This window comes from Clarias gariepinus, chromosome 16, assembly GCF_024256425.1.
Source record: "Clarias gariepinus isolate MV-2021 ecotype Netherlands chromosome 16, CGAR_prim_01v2, whole genome shotgun sequence".
In the NCBI taxonomy this organism is placed as follows: domain Eukaryota; kingdom Metazoa; phylum Chordata; class Actinopteri; order Siluriformes; family Clariidae; genus Clarias; species Clarias gariepinus.
Genome location: NC_071115.1, coordinates 19,516,663 through 19,531,494, shown reverse-complemented (window position 1 = coordinate 19,531,494; position 14,832 = coordinate 19,516,663). Strand labels below are relative to the sequence as shown.

Here is a 14,832-nt window from a genome sequence, read left to right as displayed (position 1 = left end):
GACAGACTGACCTCTGGAGCTCTGACAGAGTGACCATCGGGTTCTTGGTCACCTCCCTGTCTAAGGCCCTTCTCCCCCGATCGCTCAGTTCAGATGGCCGGCCAGCTCTAGGAAGAGTCCTGGTGCTTTTAAACTTCTTCCACTTACGGATGATTGAGGCCATTGTGCTCATTGGGCCCTTCAAAGCAGCAGAAAATTTTCTGTAACCTTCCCCAGATTTGTGCATTGAGACAATCCTGTCTCGGAGGTCTACAGACAATTTCTTTCACTTCATGCTTGGTTTGTGCTCTGACATGTACTTTCAACTGTGGGACCTTATATAGACTGGTGTGTGCCTTTCCAAATCATGTCCAATCAACTGAATTTATCACAGGTGGACTCCAATTAAGCTGCAGAAACATCTCAAGAATGATCAGAGGAAACAGGATGCGCCTGAGCTCAATTTTGAGCTTCATGGCAAAGGCTGTGAATACTTATGTACATGTGCTTTCTCACTTTTTTATTTTTAATAAATTTGCAAACATCTCAAGTGAATGTTTTTCATTGGGAAAATGAATTTAATCCATTTTAGAATAAGGCTGGGACGTAACAAAATGTGGAGAAAGTGATGCGCTGTGAATACTTTCCGGGTGCACTGTACATGGAAAAGCGGACATTAGTGACTCAGTGTTAGGTTTCTTGCCTGTCATGCGGAAGGCCAGGGTTCTTTACCCACCTAATGCCCAAACAACAGTCCCTGGATGGCCAGTCCCAAGCTTGGATAAAAATGGGAGTGAAACATGTGCCAAGTTGTGTGCGGATCGGATGGTCCACTGTAGGTCCACTTGTATGCTCATAAAGTCAGATGAGCAAATACTTTTGGCAACACACACATATTATACTTATATAATAATAATAATAATAATAAACGACTGGGAATCACTGCTCCAACAGCCCCGCCGCGCTTTACGAGCAGGACGCGATTTGACACGAGCGGGTTTTTGCGTCCACCAGGCGGCGCTTTGCGACCTCCCCGGATCCGCGCCGCCAATTGAACCAGACTGACGTCACTGAGAGACTGAGAGAAAGAAGCAAAGAAGCGCTCGAGAGGAAAGGGACAGAGAAGAGCACACAGAACGTGCACGCGAGCACTGTGACACAGAGGGAGCGAGAGACAGAGACAGAGAGAGAGACAGAGACTGAGCGGTACGGCGGGAGAGTGCGCTCCTCTGTCCCGCTATGGCTGATCTTATCCACATGCACGACTCTTCCGCTACGCTCGTGAACAGGTTCGCCCGCAAAGGCGCGCTGCGGCAGAAGAACGTGCACGAAGTGAAGAACCACAAGTTCATCGCGCGCTTCTTCAAGCAGCCCACATTCTGCAGCCACTGCACCGACTTCATCTGGTAAGAGGCGCGCGGTGCGGAGACTCGCTCTTTACGCACGACAGTAGAAACTTTACCAGCGCAAACGGACATAAACTTTCTCTTTTGGAAGTACCTGTAATAAATAGGTTTTCAGTTAAGCGCGCGACCAGGCTCCTGGCTGTCACCATTACGCACCAAGACGCACCGGTTCTTTCCGTTTTCTATATGAGGCACAGACGCGCTTAGTGCAAACTAAAGTGATTGGACTTGTTTGACATGCGAATGTGATGAGGAAAAATAGTTTGCACACATAAGTATGGTACCATGTCTGCATTCGAATAAAAACACTACACTTAACATGTGGTGGTGGTGGTGGTGGTAGCACTTTTAATTAAGCTTAAGATTTATTTGTCACATGTACCGTACAGCACTGTGAAATGATTTTTCATTTGTTCATATCCCATATCCCAGTTAGGAATCTGGGATCAGAAACCAGGGTCATCCAGTATACAGCGCCCATGGGGCAAATAGGGTTAAGGGCCTTGCTCAAAGGCTCAGCAGTGGCAACTTGGCAGTGCTGGGGATGAAACGAAATGAGAAACCCAGTAACCTACAGCCTTAACTGTTTGAGCCATCACTGCCCTTTAATGTGCATCCTTCACCGGAAAACATGCACACAGTGTACCTGAAAATTAACAGCTTTTAATTAAAGTAAACCTTGAAGTTATAGTGTATTACATAAAGGTACAGTCTTTAATTAAAATAAGCCTCGAAGTTACAGCGCATTACATACACTCTGTGTGTGTGTGTGCGGGTGTAGGGGGGAAAAAGCACAAAGCTGCAACACGTCTCCTTGATCGTGCCAGCTCAGAGACAAGGACTCAGATACAAGCGTAGATAAAATGTCCTTTCTTTACTGCTGTTGCACCTTCAGTGTGTAGAGACATGGAAACAGTCTACCTTTAGAAACAGGTAAAGGGTACAGTTTACTGTATACAGATTTCTATTTCATTACTACCACAGCAAAAAGGAAAAGTACAGTTTAATACCGTTTATCCCAGCAGGGTGATGATGTATAATACAGTTTCAGAAATAAAAGTAGCAAACTGTTCTTTTCCTCATTGCTGAAGTAATACCATCAAAAGTACATCGTTTTATCTTTTGTGTATATCTTTTATGTGGATGTCGTGTACCATCAAGATACATAAATGTACAGTTTACTAAAGTAAGGCTTTGAAGCTGCATCACATGCACATTGCATAGCCAACTAGAGATAAGAAAGAGATAAAGCACAGTTGAATGCTGTTTTTCTAAAGGAGTGATGATGTTGCTCAGAAATAACAAAAGGTCACAAACTGAAGTCATACTACCAACAGTACATCTTTTGCACCTTCACCTTCCAAAAGTACATCATTTACACCTACACCAAAGGTGCAAAACAGGTCGCCTTGACGGTACCACCCCAGCCAATTCAAGAGAAAGTACAGTTTGGTATTTTTTTCAAAAAAATTTGATGATGTCTAACACATAGAGTCTAGCACTTTTTCATGCCGCTGGGGTCATATCATCAAGGTGTATGTTTTGTACTTTCAGCATGTATCTTTGACCCAGTACTGGTGCTGTATCTTTAATTAGTGAAATTTCACTTTACTTAACAGATTTATCATTGGATTATAATGTAATGCTGCATCACAACCCAATGACAAGGAAATGTACTGTCATTTTTACTTTCTTATTTACATTATTAACTTTCAAGGACAGTACAGCACATCTCAAAAAATGTAATTCATGTATTTTTAATTCATAATTGTACATAGAGTGAAATTCCCATATATTCTACCTACATTGCATGTAAACTGAAATATTTCAAGTCCTTTTTTATTTTACAATTATGACTTACAGATTATTGAAATAAAAAAGAATCCAGTATTTCCAAAATATTGAAATATTTAATTTTAAATTTTAAGTAATTTTCCTTCGGGTCTAGGTTAGTACATGATCAACCACATGGGAAGATTGCTGACTTGACGTTTGTTCAGAAGCGCTATATCAAAGCATATTCACGAAAAGTTGACTGGATGGGATAAGTGTGGTAGGAAAGGGTTCACAAAAACAGGGATAAAAGCAGCCTTAAGAAGATGTTAAGCAAAGCTAAGTTAAACTTGGTAGAGCTTCACAAGGAGTGGAGTGAGGCTGCAGTCATTGCATCAAGAGACACCATACACAGGAAATGGACTTAAACTTAGAGTCAAAGTTGCTAAAAAAGGTTCATCAAGTGAGAAAAAAATCATAAAGTGAAATATTTCACTTTATGTGCCATAAATCTTGAATATTTGAGAGTTAAAATTTGAGAATTAAAATTAAATTGCAGATATTTTTTACACAATTTTTTAGATGCACTCTATATTAAGTATTGTTAGTATGTAATTTTAACTCTTATTAATAACAATTAAGTTGATTTACATTTACATTTGTTTAATATTGCTATTTTTTTTGCAACAATAACTCTATTCCATTATTGTATATAAAGTTAACAATAAAAAGTGCAGCTGTTAGCAGATATTCTCTCTCTCTCTCTCTCTCTCTCTATATATATATATATATATATATATATATATATATATCAATTGAATCTTATTATTCCTGTTTGTGTACTGTATATTACTATTGTTTTGATTAGATATGTTCTACAATTATTCATGCATGTTTTTTTTTTTTTTTTAATCAACAGGGGATTTGGCAAGCAGGGATTCCAGTGCCAAGGTAATGTGTGCATTGAATGTATCTGTGTGTGTTGTGTGTGCATGTTAAAAATGTCTGCTACTCTCTACCATAAACATGTTTGATGAGGCTTTGGAAAAGATGGTAGTTATAAAATGAGCAGACATCACTTTTATTGCTTTCCTGTAATAACAGTAATATGGAGCCCTTGTTGCAGATGAAGGGGTTATAATACCTTCGTTTGTTTAAGCATCATGTCATATTAAGGAAATTTACTCCTCTGTAATGTGGAAAGTGTTGCGCCTGCCAGGCCCTGGCCGGGTTTTCAAAAGTGCCCGAGTGAAATGTACAAAATGTGTCACAGCTAGATGAATGGCAACACATCTGGAGTGCAAAAAGTGAGAAGTTAGATAAACATGGAAAGTGGACTCTTCCTCAGTTGTGATAAATTAAATTTGAATAAATGCCCTTGTTCACCGAATGTCTTTCAAAATGTTTTTAACTTGAAATAAGTTGTGTGTCTTTAATTTTTGCTTTTGGTGCTTTTTGGACTGCTTTGGTACAAACAGATTTTCTGTAATGACTTGCAGCTGCATTCGTTTTGATTGTTTTAGTTTTTTACCTAAGCCTTTATCAGTAATCGTTTGATAATCTCAACAAAGTGGCTCTTATACTAGCAAAAACACCTTTCCTGTTTTATAAATTTACTTACACTTGTACTTATAGCACACATTCATAGAAGGGATTCTTTTACAGTTGCATCACCTGTATTAACCTAAAGAGCACAGGTTCCCTTATGAGTCTGGTTCCGCTTACGGATTCTTCCTCATGTGATCGTAGGTCGTTTTTTTTTTTTTTTTTTGCCACTGTCGCCTCTGGGTTACTCATGCAGAACAAACTGATAAAGTAATCATTTTTAAGGAGAAAAAAAGTGTAGTTAAAAATTTACATTCTGATAAGCATGTAAGCACACTGAATGGTTTCAGTTGGCTAGAATAAATACTGTATAGTCTATGTTAACCAAGCTACAGCCCAAATTGTACACATCAACCACTTGCACATTACAGGAACTCGGCTTGTAGTTATTGTCACATCCCCATGTACAGTCCTGACCTTTCTCCAGGCATTTTCACATGTTTGGGCCATAAAAGGAGTTCCTGGCAGGCCAGTGTTTCTGCTGTAAAGCAGGCAGTCTGATCATGTCTCCTAGTGTACTGAGAAAAAATTCTAACTTGATGTTATCTAAGCACAAGTAAAACGCTGGGATAGGTGCATTAGTATAATACTGGATTATATCGAGAAATAAATGTAGTATTTTACTTTCTGTTCTGTTATTCTGCGCGATCAAAGGTGCCGCATTGACTCGAATGCCCTTTTAGTAACTGTACACATTGTCAAGGCAGTTATGTATGTAGAGAGTTTTCTGTATAAGTTCCTAGCTAAGTTGTTACTATAATAATTATAGCATTTTTAAGTGCAGTAATAAAGCAGCAGGTGTCAATAAGTGTAATAGATTTATAGCGTCAAATATTGTATTTTTTCATCCCACATAAAACATATGATAATGTTTGCATGTGTAATTCATTAAGGAAATGCTCATACTGCTTTCATTTGTTCAAGAAAAGAAAGCACTACAGTAGGTTGAATTATTTGTAAAAAATCTGCTGATAAACTGTATATCTTTTGGCAATCACACTAGTCAGATCCGGGAAAAAAGAAATATGCTTGCGGACTGAGCTAGCAACAGATGGCAAAGGCATCAATGCTTGTTAATTCCCAATCAGATTATCTCCTATCACCTGGTTCATTTTCCAGAAGAGATGAATCTCTCTGTGCTTCTGTGTAAGCTTGTATGTGTGTGTGTGTGTGTGCCAATCATCTATGTACGTTTTGAGTATTTAACCTGCCAGCGCTAGCAAAAACAGGCAGCGGTTAGCATCTATCGCAGAAACTTTGCTCTCAGTATATCTCATTAAACCAGCACTGTTTTAACAAGGTCTGTAGAAGCAGTGTGCAGTGCAGTGGGTTCTTTAGTGGGTATGGAATTGGCCATCAAGATAAGAGATACATTTGTTAAAAGCCTCTAATGTGCCTGAAGCCAGATTCCCAATGGAAGACTCTTTATTAAAAGGAATTTCAGTCACTACACAAAGCTCTCAAAACAAAGCACCGCAGCTTCCCTTCAGCAGTAACGTCTCACACCCACACACCCAGGGTACTCTTCTGAAAAGGGGGAAAAAACCTTACAATGCGGGTCGAAACATCTGAATCCACTACTATGAACTATTTTATAAATGGACGAAGCTTGGTTAAATTCCTCTTTAAAAAAATTACAATAACAGGTGACATTGCAAAGGACTCTTATAATAATTTCTCAGTAAAACCGAACCGTTGTTCATCCCATGTGATTTATCCCCCTGTCAAGACCTTGTGATCTCCCTGGACAACAATCGGATCGCTCTTTCAGTCACTGTCTGCAACCTTGGAGTAACTCTGGACAATCAACTGTTATTTTCCACACACAAGGCTAATCTTACTCGCTCTTGTCAAATTCTTCTTTAGAACATCAGAGAAAATTCTCTTGTTTCTTTTTAACAGGCTACTCAGGTACTTGTCCAGTCCCTCATTATTTCAAGACTGGACTCCTCATAAGTCTGCCTCTGTCCATCATTCGTCCCCTGCAGATGATCCAGAATCCAGCTGCGTGTCTTGTTTTCAACCATCCCAAGTTCTTCCACACACCCCACTCCTCCGCTCCCTGCATTGGCTTACTGTAGCTGTCCACATAGCTGAGTATCTGGCAATCATCAGACGACGACTTATGAAATATCTGTTCCAATATTGGGGTAATTCCCCTCCCCTCACGCCTCCCAAAAAATCGCACTTACTCATCTTCTATACTGCTTTATCCTGTATTCAGGGTCACAGGGACCTGGAGCCTATCCCAGGAGGCTTAGGGCACGAGGCAGGGTACACTCTGGACAGGGTGCCAATCCACGCCGGGCACACACACATACACACACTCGTACACTCATTCACACACTACGGACAGTTTGCAGACGCCGACTAGCCTAACCTGCATATCTTTAGACTGTTGGAGGAAACCGGAGTACCCGGAGGAAACCCACAAAGCACGGGGGAAGAACATGCAAACTCCATGCACACAGAGCCGGGAATTGAGCCTGGCCGTGAATCGAACCCGGACCCTGGAGGTGCAAGTGCTAACCACTACACCACCATGCCGCCTAGTGTGTTACAATGGTCGGTATAACCCTACAGTGGACAAGCTGCATTGCTCGTATATTTGAGGCAGAGATCACATAATTGCTTGCGTAAGTTGCATGGTAAGATATCGACAGTAGAAACATATATGAGTGAAATTCCACATTTCCACATGCACAGTGCATCTGCCAGATCTGCCAGTATAGGGTCTAAACTGCTGTGTGGCCAGAATATTACCATTTGTTGGTTAGACAAATTGGAACAAATGCTTTAATTTTCTGGGAGGCATAAACATTGGACGTTGGAGCAGTAGACAAAGGTATTGTGGCCTGGTGAGATAGGCGTGTCAGGAAGGGAACGCATGAAGAGATGCACCGATCATACTGTACATAGCGCCCACTGTATAATCCTCTGGAGGCAGTTATGATCTGGGGTTGCTTCTGTTTGTTACTGTAGCTCTAGGCTTAAAAACATTATGTGAGGGTATCACATTGAGGGATTTGTTTTCTTCCCTGATGGCACAGGCATATTCCAGGACTCAAATTATGAAAATGTGGTTCTGGGAACATGAAGAATAATTTTCATACATGTGACGTATGTAAATTACAATGTAATTAAATTCTATAATTTAATCTACACCATTCCATTTCATATAAAGACATGATACTGTCATCTGATCTCATTTACTGGTGTACAGTACTTTGCGTTGGTTTAAATGAATGCATGTTGCTGACTGACAAAACATGTGAGTATAAGATGTCTTAAAAACCTGCTGCCATCAAGTCCGCTCCACGTAATTGTGCAACAGAAGCTGGAAGACAATCGGCTTGACTACTCAGAAGACGTAAGTATTGATGGAGATGGAGCTTACAGATGGTACTACTGATGGGCGGTAGGCTGTGAGAAAAGGGAAGTGTGGGAGAGTTGACAGGAGGACCAGGCAGTGAGTGCATGTTCTTGGACTCAGCAGAGAACTGAGTTGAGGAAGATGAATGAGTGAATGAATGAACTTCTTGAAGACTTTCGAAGTTCTCTGAATTATGTACAGTCAAATCAATAGCCCGGGCACCTGGGACAAGCAAATTTTATTTCTAGTTTATTTTATTTATTATCATTTTTTTCTGTTTGTAGTCATCCGGCAGATGAGTTGGAGAGAACACAGCACACTTTTTTTTTGACATTGAAAATAAACCAAACCTCAGTTCTGTTGATATAGAGTATGTTTCTGAATGTCCAATGTCTGGCTGCATTACATACTGTACATCAGCTGAGGTACAGTAGAGTAAATAGTGTACATGTGCATGCTTTCTGAAACAGGAACATGCAGTTTTGTAGATGCAAATACTGAATGAAATATAATTTGACACCAAACCGCCATATAAAACTTGTAATAAGTAACCAGCATCCTGCAGTTAAGCTTATTGAAAAAACAAATAGCTAGGCTTTAATCATGTGCGATGTGAGGACAGCACACTGAGTCACACAGCTGAAGTCTATGGCAAAAACCTGCTGACTTCTTTGTAAAAAGCACTAACACAAAATTAGTTAAAAAAAAAAAGTTAGTTTTGTTAGAAATCATATTCGTATAAAAGATATAAATCATATTCATAATACATATATGTGTTTGTAAATCTTAGTCTGTTTGAACCCAGATAGCTTGTTATACGTGGTTAAATTATGTTAGACACAAATGTTAGAATGCCAGGAAACCTTATGTGTGATGTATGGAAAATGTGCGGTAAACATGTTTTCCACAAGTCAAACAAAGTGAAAATAGAAAGATTGAATACCTCAAGCACCTTTGGCCCTTTACTTCACTTAAAAATTATTAAGGCTCCTGTGTGTAACAGTTAGATTGAAGAATCATGTAATAGTCTCTGTCTCCAAAGAAAGGGTAATGAGGCAGGGCCTCGGTGATTCATCACCATCAGTTACACTTTAGTCTGACTTGGAACTCATTAAAGGGCTGGCCATTAGAGCCAGGTGAAGCAGGGATGTAAAATCCCCTGGTCTGTGTGTGCTCAGTGGGCCCCAGAGCAGCGTATATGAAGTAGAGAACTTCTGAACGTTCAAGGCAGTGACCTTGAGTGTTATAAAACTTCTACATGCACCTCCACCTCCACATTTCTAGGTCAAAGAGAGTGCAGGTTTATTTGTATTGTTTATTTGGTATATTTGTATGTGTCAGAAAGTGTATGTGTGTATGTGTCAAAAAGTCCACCTACAGTATGGGACCCCATATATATATACCCAGGCAAATGTATAGCAGTCAGCATCTATTAACAATTAACCTCAGCAATAGTCTGCAGAATTACAGTGTTATGTAATGAGGTGCAAAAATTCAAAGTACAAAGGGGCAACATCAAAATGACATGGTACAGAATTGAAAAAGCAGACATTCATAATAGCCAATTGTTGGTGATGCATGTGTGCACGGGAACTGTGTATATGAATGAATTTTGTAGAATGGTTCATTCATTCTGAGAAGCTAGGGATACATCCAGCTGGGAGGAGACGTGAAACATGATGATGGCTGGTAGAACTGACCTCGATAGCATTTCCTCAAACACCTTGATTGAGTAAGTCTAGGACTAAAATGTGCCTCTGAAAAAGAGGGTCTTGGGGAGGAAGGGGAGGACCTTCTTCTGTCTGTAAATATTTCCAATGAGACTATGTTAGACCTGTGATATAGTTGGAAATAGTTAATATATATAGGTGATACAGTTAATTAATTAATATTTTTATTAAAACATTTTTTTCCTGATTTAGTTGTATCCAATTCCCACCTGTTATTAGGGGACTCCCACATTACGGCTTCTACTACCAGTCAGAGCGAGCCAAAGACTATGACATATTTCCTCCGATCCACATGACGCCAGTCAACTTTATCTTTTCGAACTGCTCGCTCATGCCCTGTTGGGAGCGGCGCAACACTCGAAGGACAGCGTTATCCGTTCCTTCCGCTTGTGTGAGCTCACAGACGCTGTGATTGATGTGAGAATCTCCCATCCCTCCCTACTGAGTGAGTTCGGCCAATCAGCTTTCATACAGCATGACCCATGATTCTAGCCTGAGATCTCCGAATGCAAGCACTTTACCGCTGCGCCACATGGGGTCCCATAGGTGGTCTTTCTGATGAGCTTATTGAGGTGTATTGCGGTGTTTTGATTTTCCACCGCAGAACACTACCTTAGACCACAATGCACGCCACAGTGGAGTGATTGGGCAGCACTAGTCATCTGTGGCCTAAAGAAAAAGGGCTTTTCTAAGCTTTCTTGTATAGTGCTTTGGTGTTTTCTGGTGATTTTCTGTCTTGCCTGTGATGATAAATCAATGAAGATCACGTTTACTGTAATGATCTAGTTTTTATTTAAAAATGTTAACTTCTCTTTACTCGGCTCGCTGGCTTAAAACTTTGGGAGCGTAGTCCATGATACGAATCTGCTGACGCGGTATTCCAGCTTTCCTCTCCTCTCTTGGTTTAGAAGGTCTTTAGCCTGGAATAACCGGCCGAGGTCTCTGTCCTGGAGCGGGTTTAGATACAAGTATATGGTGGACTCAGGCGGGGATGGTAGTGTTTCACTCCCAAACAGCTCGCACAAAAATTTGGAAAAGAACTCGGTAGGGAGTCCACCTTCAGTAGCTTCTAGAAGACCGTAGCAGATGTTTTCCAACTCGCTTGGCTCAGGTCATCCGTAGCGAGTTCTAATGAGGGTAAGCTCTGGCCATGGTCCTTTACTTGGGCTTAAATTTGGTCCAGTTTACTTTCTAATAAACTAAACGAGGATTTAAATTCAGCAGCTAACGCTACACAGTGTTTATCTAACAGCACAGAATAGCCTTGACTGTTAGAGCAGTCGCAGGGTGATCTTTTTTCCCTGTTTAAACACTCCTAGTGGCCATTTTAAGTAAAAAATAGATGACCAAGACCGGTAGAGTACAAAGTTATTATATCCTAAAGAGTAAATTTAACATTCAGAGACGAAGGAGTGGGAGTGAAGAAATAAAAAATTGTCAGAGCACCTATCTACCACATCTACTCCATGTGGCTGCTAACCGCTGCAGGGGAGACGATTACCCACAATTCCGCAGCACAGGAGAGAGAAAAACCGTTGACTCGGTTGTGATCACATGATGCTCGGCGTCAAAACAAGAAGCGCATGCGTGATACATGATACTCGGTACTCGTAAACCAAGACCTAGTCAAAATTTATTTATTATCTTGCAGAACACTCGCAAACTGTGTTACTCGCAACCCAAGGTTTCACTGTATGGGATATTATGCCTGTTGAAAAGTAAATAGTAGTAAAGTAATTAAAAAGATATAAACATGAGTCCAAAATAAAACAGATATGCTGAACCCTTATTCATTTTTATGGGTGAATTAAATAAATACAGTTTTACAATACTTGATGTTTGATTGACCAGAAATTCCCAGCATGTCTACTGAGATGCTTCTGTAGCGATTAACTTTTGACTTAAACGGAGCAAAGTTTAAAAATACAATATTCACCCACCTCCTGCTGACTTTTTTTCTTTAAACATTTGGATTAAAACATGGCTTCCATATAATGACCAGTAGTTCCATAAACCTGTGCAAGGCCTGGCAGGATGGACTATGTTTTTTAAATTGGCACCATTCTCTTTCCAAATATAGTAGTGTTTAGTGCTTCAGCTTCTGTTCTCAGAGCGTCCAGAATTAACATGGCTGTCATTATGTCTGGAGCACTGACTGCTCACTGTCAGTGAAAATATGCTTTTGACTGCTTTACAGTACGCAGAACATAATTTAGAGCCTTATGCCCCTACATGTTCCTTTTTGCCTTTGAAGTCATGGACTCTGGACATGGACTTCTTCTTACAGAGAACCAAAAAGCATTTTTGTTTTTTTCTTCGCTAATGAGAGAGAAAAAAAAATAAAAGATTTTTTGATAAATTGGGACAAAATACCTTGTAATGTAGCATCCAAAATATAAAAGGAGCTACTGACGAGGCCTAAAATATGTGCAAATTGAGAACTAGAGAGGCGAGCAAGGAACATTTCAAAGGGTAATGCTTGATATAGGAGAAGGGTGGGCGGCTGTAGGGTGTCTCTAACTCTGTGTGCAGAGTGCTGACAAGGCCGGAATAAACAGATCATCCACAAATAGGGTTGGCTGGCAAGAAGAGGAAAGCAAGAGTGGATGTTTTGTCTGAAAGTGAACAGTGGTAGAGTACAGCACAGTGATCCACCTGCTTCGCATTAGCAATGGCACTTCATTCTTTCCATATATTCAATCTCTGGAAAATGTCTTTCGCATCAGTACTGGCCCTGTCTCATATAAAGTTATTATTTTCCTTATTTTTTATAAAGGACAAAAGATTTTGTTGCTTGCATCGTTATGGCTCAGAGGAACAGTTTGGTCAACACACCTCCAGTACGTTCAGTGGAAATTACATGACCATGCTGAATGAATCACTTTTAATGAGGTATTTGGGGAATTGCAAATTGCGTGACTAAAATTATGATCGTGATTCATTTGTGGTTTATTATCCAAATGAGCAAAGATTATCAACTCTTATTAGCTGGTTTTGTTTTCTCTTGAAGGATAGATATACCATTTACCCAGTAAAATCCCCAGTGTTGATTTAACTCTTAAACACCTGGACTCATATAAATGCTGGTGATGGTGAAAGGATGGTGAAACGGTGTCTGTCTACGTGCCATTCAGGAATATAGGGTGACGGATACACCCCACCCTGGAGACATATCTATAGTTTCTGTGGAAGTTACTTGTGGGATCATTTTGCCAGCTTGACACCCCAAACACTTGGGATGAAGGACTGTGCTCGAGGGTGCAACAGTGGCAGCCTAGCGGTGTCTTTGCTCGAACTAGGAACCTCCTAAACAGCAGTCCAACACCTTAACCACAGAGCTACCCCGGCCCCCCATATTAACGCTGGGGAATTAGCTGTGTAAAGTCAAACTTTAAAATTGTGCTGATTCTTTTAATGTAGACTTAATCCATGGTTCTCGGAGTGGGGACTGGGAACTACATGGGTTTGTGGAGCATCGCCCAGTTGGATTCCCAACTGTTTTTAAAAAAATTTTAAAAATCCTATTAGCATCCTGTCACCTAATCAGGCAGTTTAGTTACTATAGAAGAAGAGGCAGAAGAACTAATAGACAAGAGTTACAATGGCAATTTTTTAGCTAAGCAGTGTAATAGGTTTTGATAGGAAGTGAAACATCTTGTTTTATAGTCTTTGGTTCAAAAATTGATGGAAAGAAAGCTTTACGACAACAAGAAACCTCAAATCTGTTAAACTGTTTGGAAACAATTAGTTTTCAGATGTGGAACAAATTCTGTGCAATTTTTGCGAAATTTGGCCCACGATGTAATTTTCCTTAGACTGAGATACTATATGTGAATATAATAGGAGTCATATAATAGGAGTTTGGCAGTGCATTACAACATTATTATTGGATCAAATTTATTTTGGGCTAAATTATTTATACTTTTTTATATATCAAATGTGTTTATTAGGTTGTGGAGGTGCACTAACATTACAATCTTGGTTTTATTTATTTATTTATTTATTTATTCTTATTTAGTTTATATTTACTGCCTAGTGCCCCAAATCTCCCGGAGCTGGTTCCAGCCCTCCCCTCTCCTCCATGAACGTGTACATGATAAGCAGTAGAGAATGTACTGTATATTATATATTGAGGTAAAATAGTACACAAAGTCGATGCAAGACTGCCATAGTAATGGGTGGGAATTGGCTACGACTAAATTTGGGGAGAAAAATTGGAAAGATCAATTTGGGCGTTATACACACACGGTATACAGCAGTTGCCTGGATTTGCAGAGAAAAAACATTAAAATTATTAAAATTGATTGCAATTTTCTATAATCAATTGCTATAATCTTCATGTACATACAAGTATTAACTTCATATTAATTAACATACAGATGTATTTGTTCAAGTCACATTAAAAATAAAAAATCACACGCAAGCACACACACACACACACACACACACACACACACACACAGTTTGCTGTTTGAGAAAGAAAATTTAGATCTCTTAGTCGAAATTTAACTCAAATTAGCTGCGTTAATTGTTGCTAACAAAACAAGAACATGCATGTATGCATATATGCATAACATTCACATTTGATTATAGCACACAGTCTGGTGGCCAGTTCTTAGTGAAAATGATACCTTGTGCTTCCAGAACCAAGTTTTTCAGTGTATTGTCATATATACTGCATTATATATATTATTACTAGTGCTGTCAATCGATTAAAAAAAATTAACTAATTAATCGCACAATTTTTTGCAATTAATCGCGATTAATCACAATTAAAAGACTGAAACTTTTTGGATATGTAAATGTAAATAATTAATGTAAACTCAAGACAATGAAACTATTTAAATTCAAATATGATTGTTTATTGGAATTTTTGTTTAACTTGTAACACAGATTTTCTCATGTAAACAACATACCTGCAATAAACCATCAATATTCTCCAAATTAACTGTTGGCTTGAAAGCCA

The 14,832-nt window shown here is 39.4% G+C and overlaps 1 protein-coding gene across 2 annotated transcripts in view; it reads left to right on the top strand.

The window, feature by feature from the left end:
• Positions 1-1,092: 1,092 nt before the first annotated feature.
• The window catches only part of prkcab (protein kinase C, alpha, b), a 158,865-nt gene continuing 145,125 nt past the window's right edge, over positions 1,093-14,832 (top strand). For both annotated transcript variants that reach the window (XM_053514582.1, XM_053514581.1), the window contains exons 1-2: positions 1,093-1,385; positions 4,078-4,109. In XM_053514582.1, the coding sequence (XP_053370557.1) occupies positions 1,219-1,385; positions 4,078-4,109 (199 nt within the window). In that variant the 5' untranslated portion in view covers positions 1,093-1,218. The remainder of the gene's footprint in view (positions 1,386-4,077; positions 4,110-14,832) is intronic.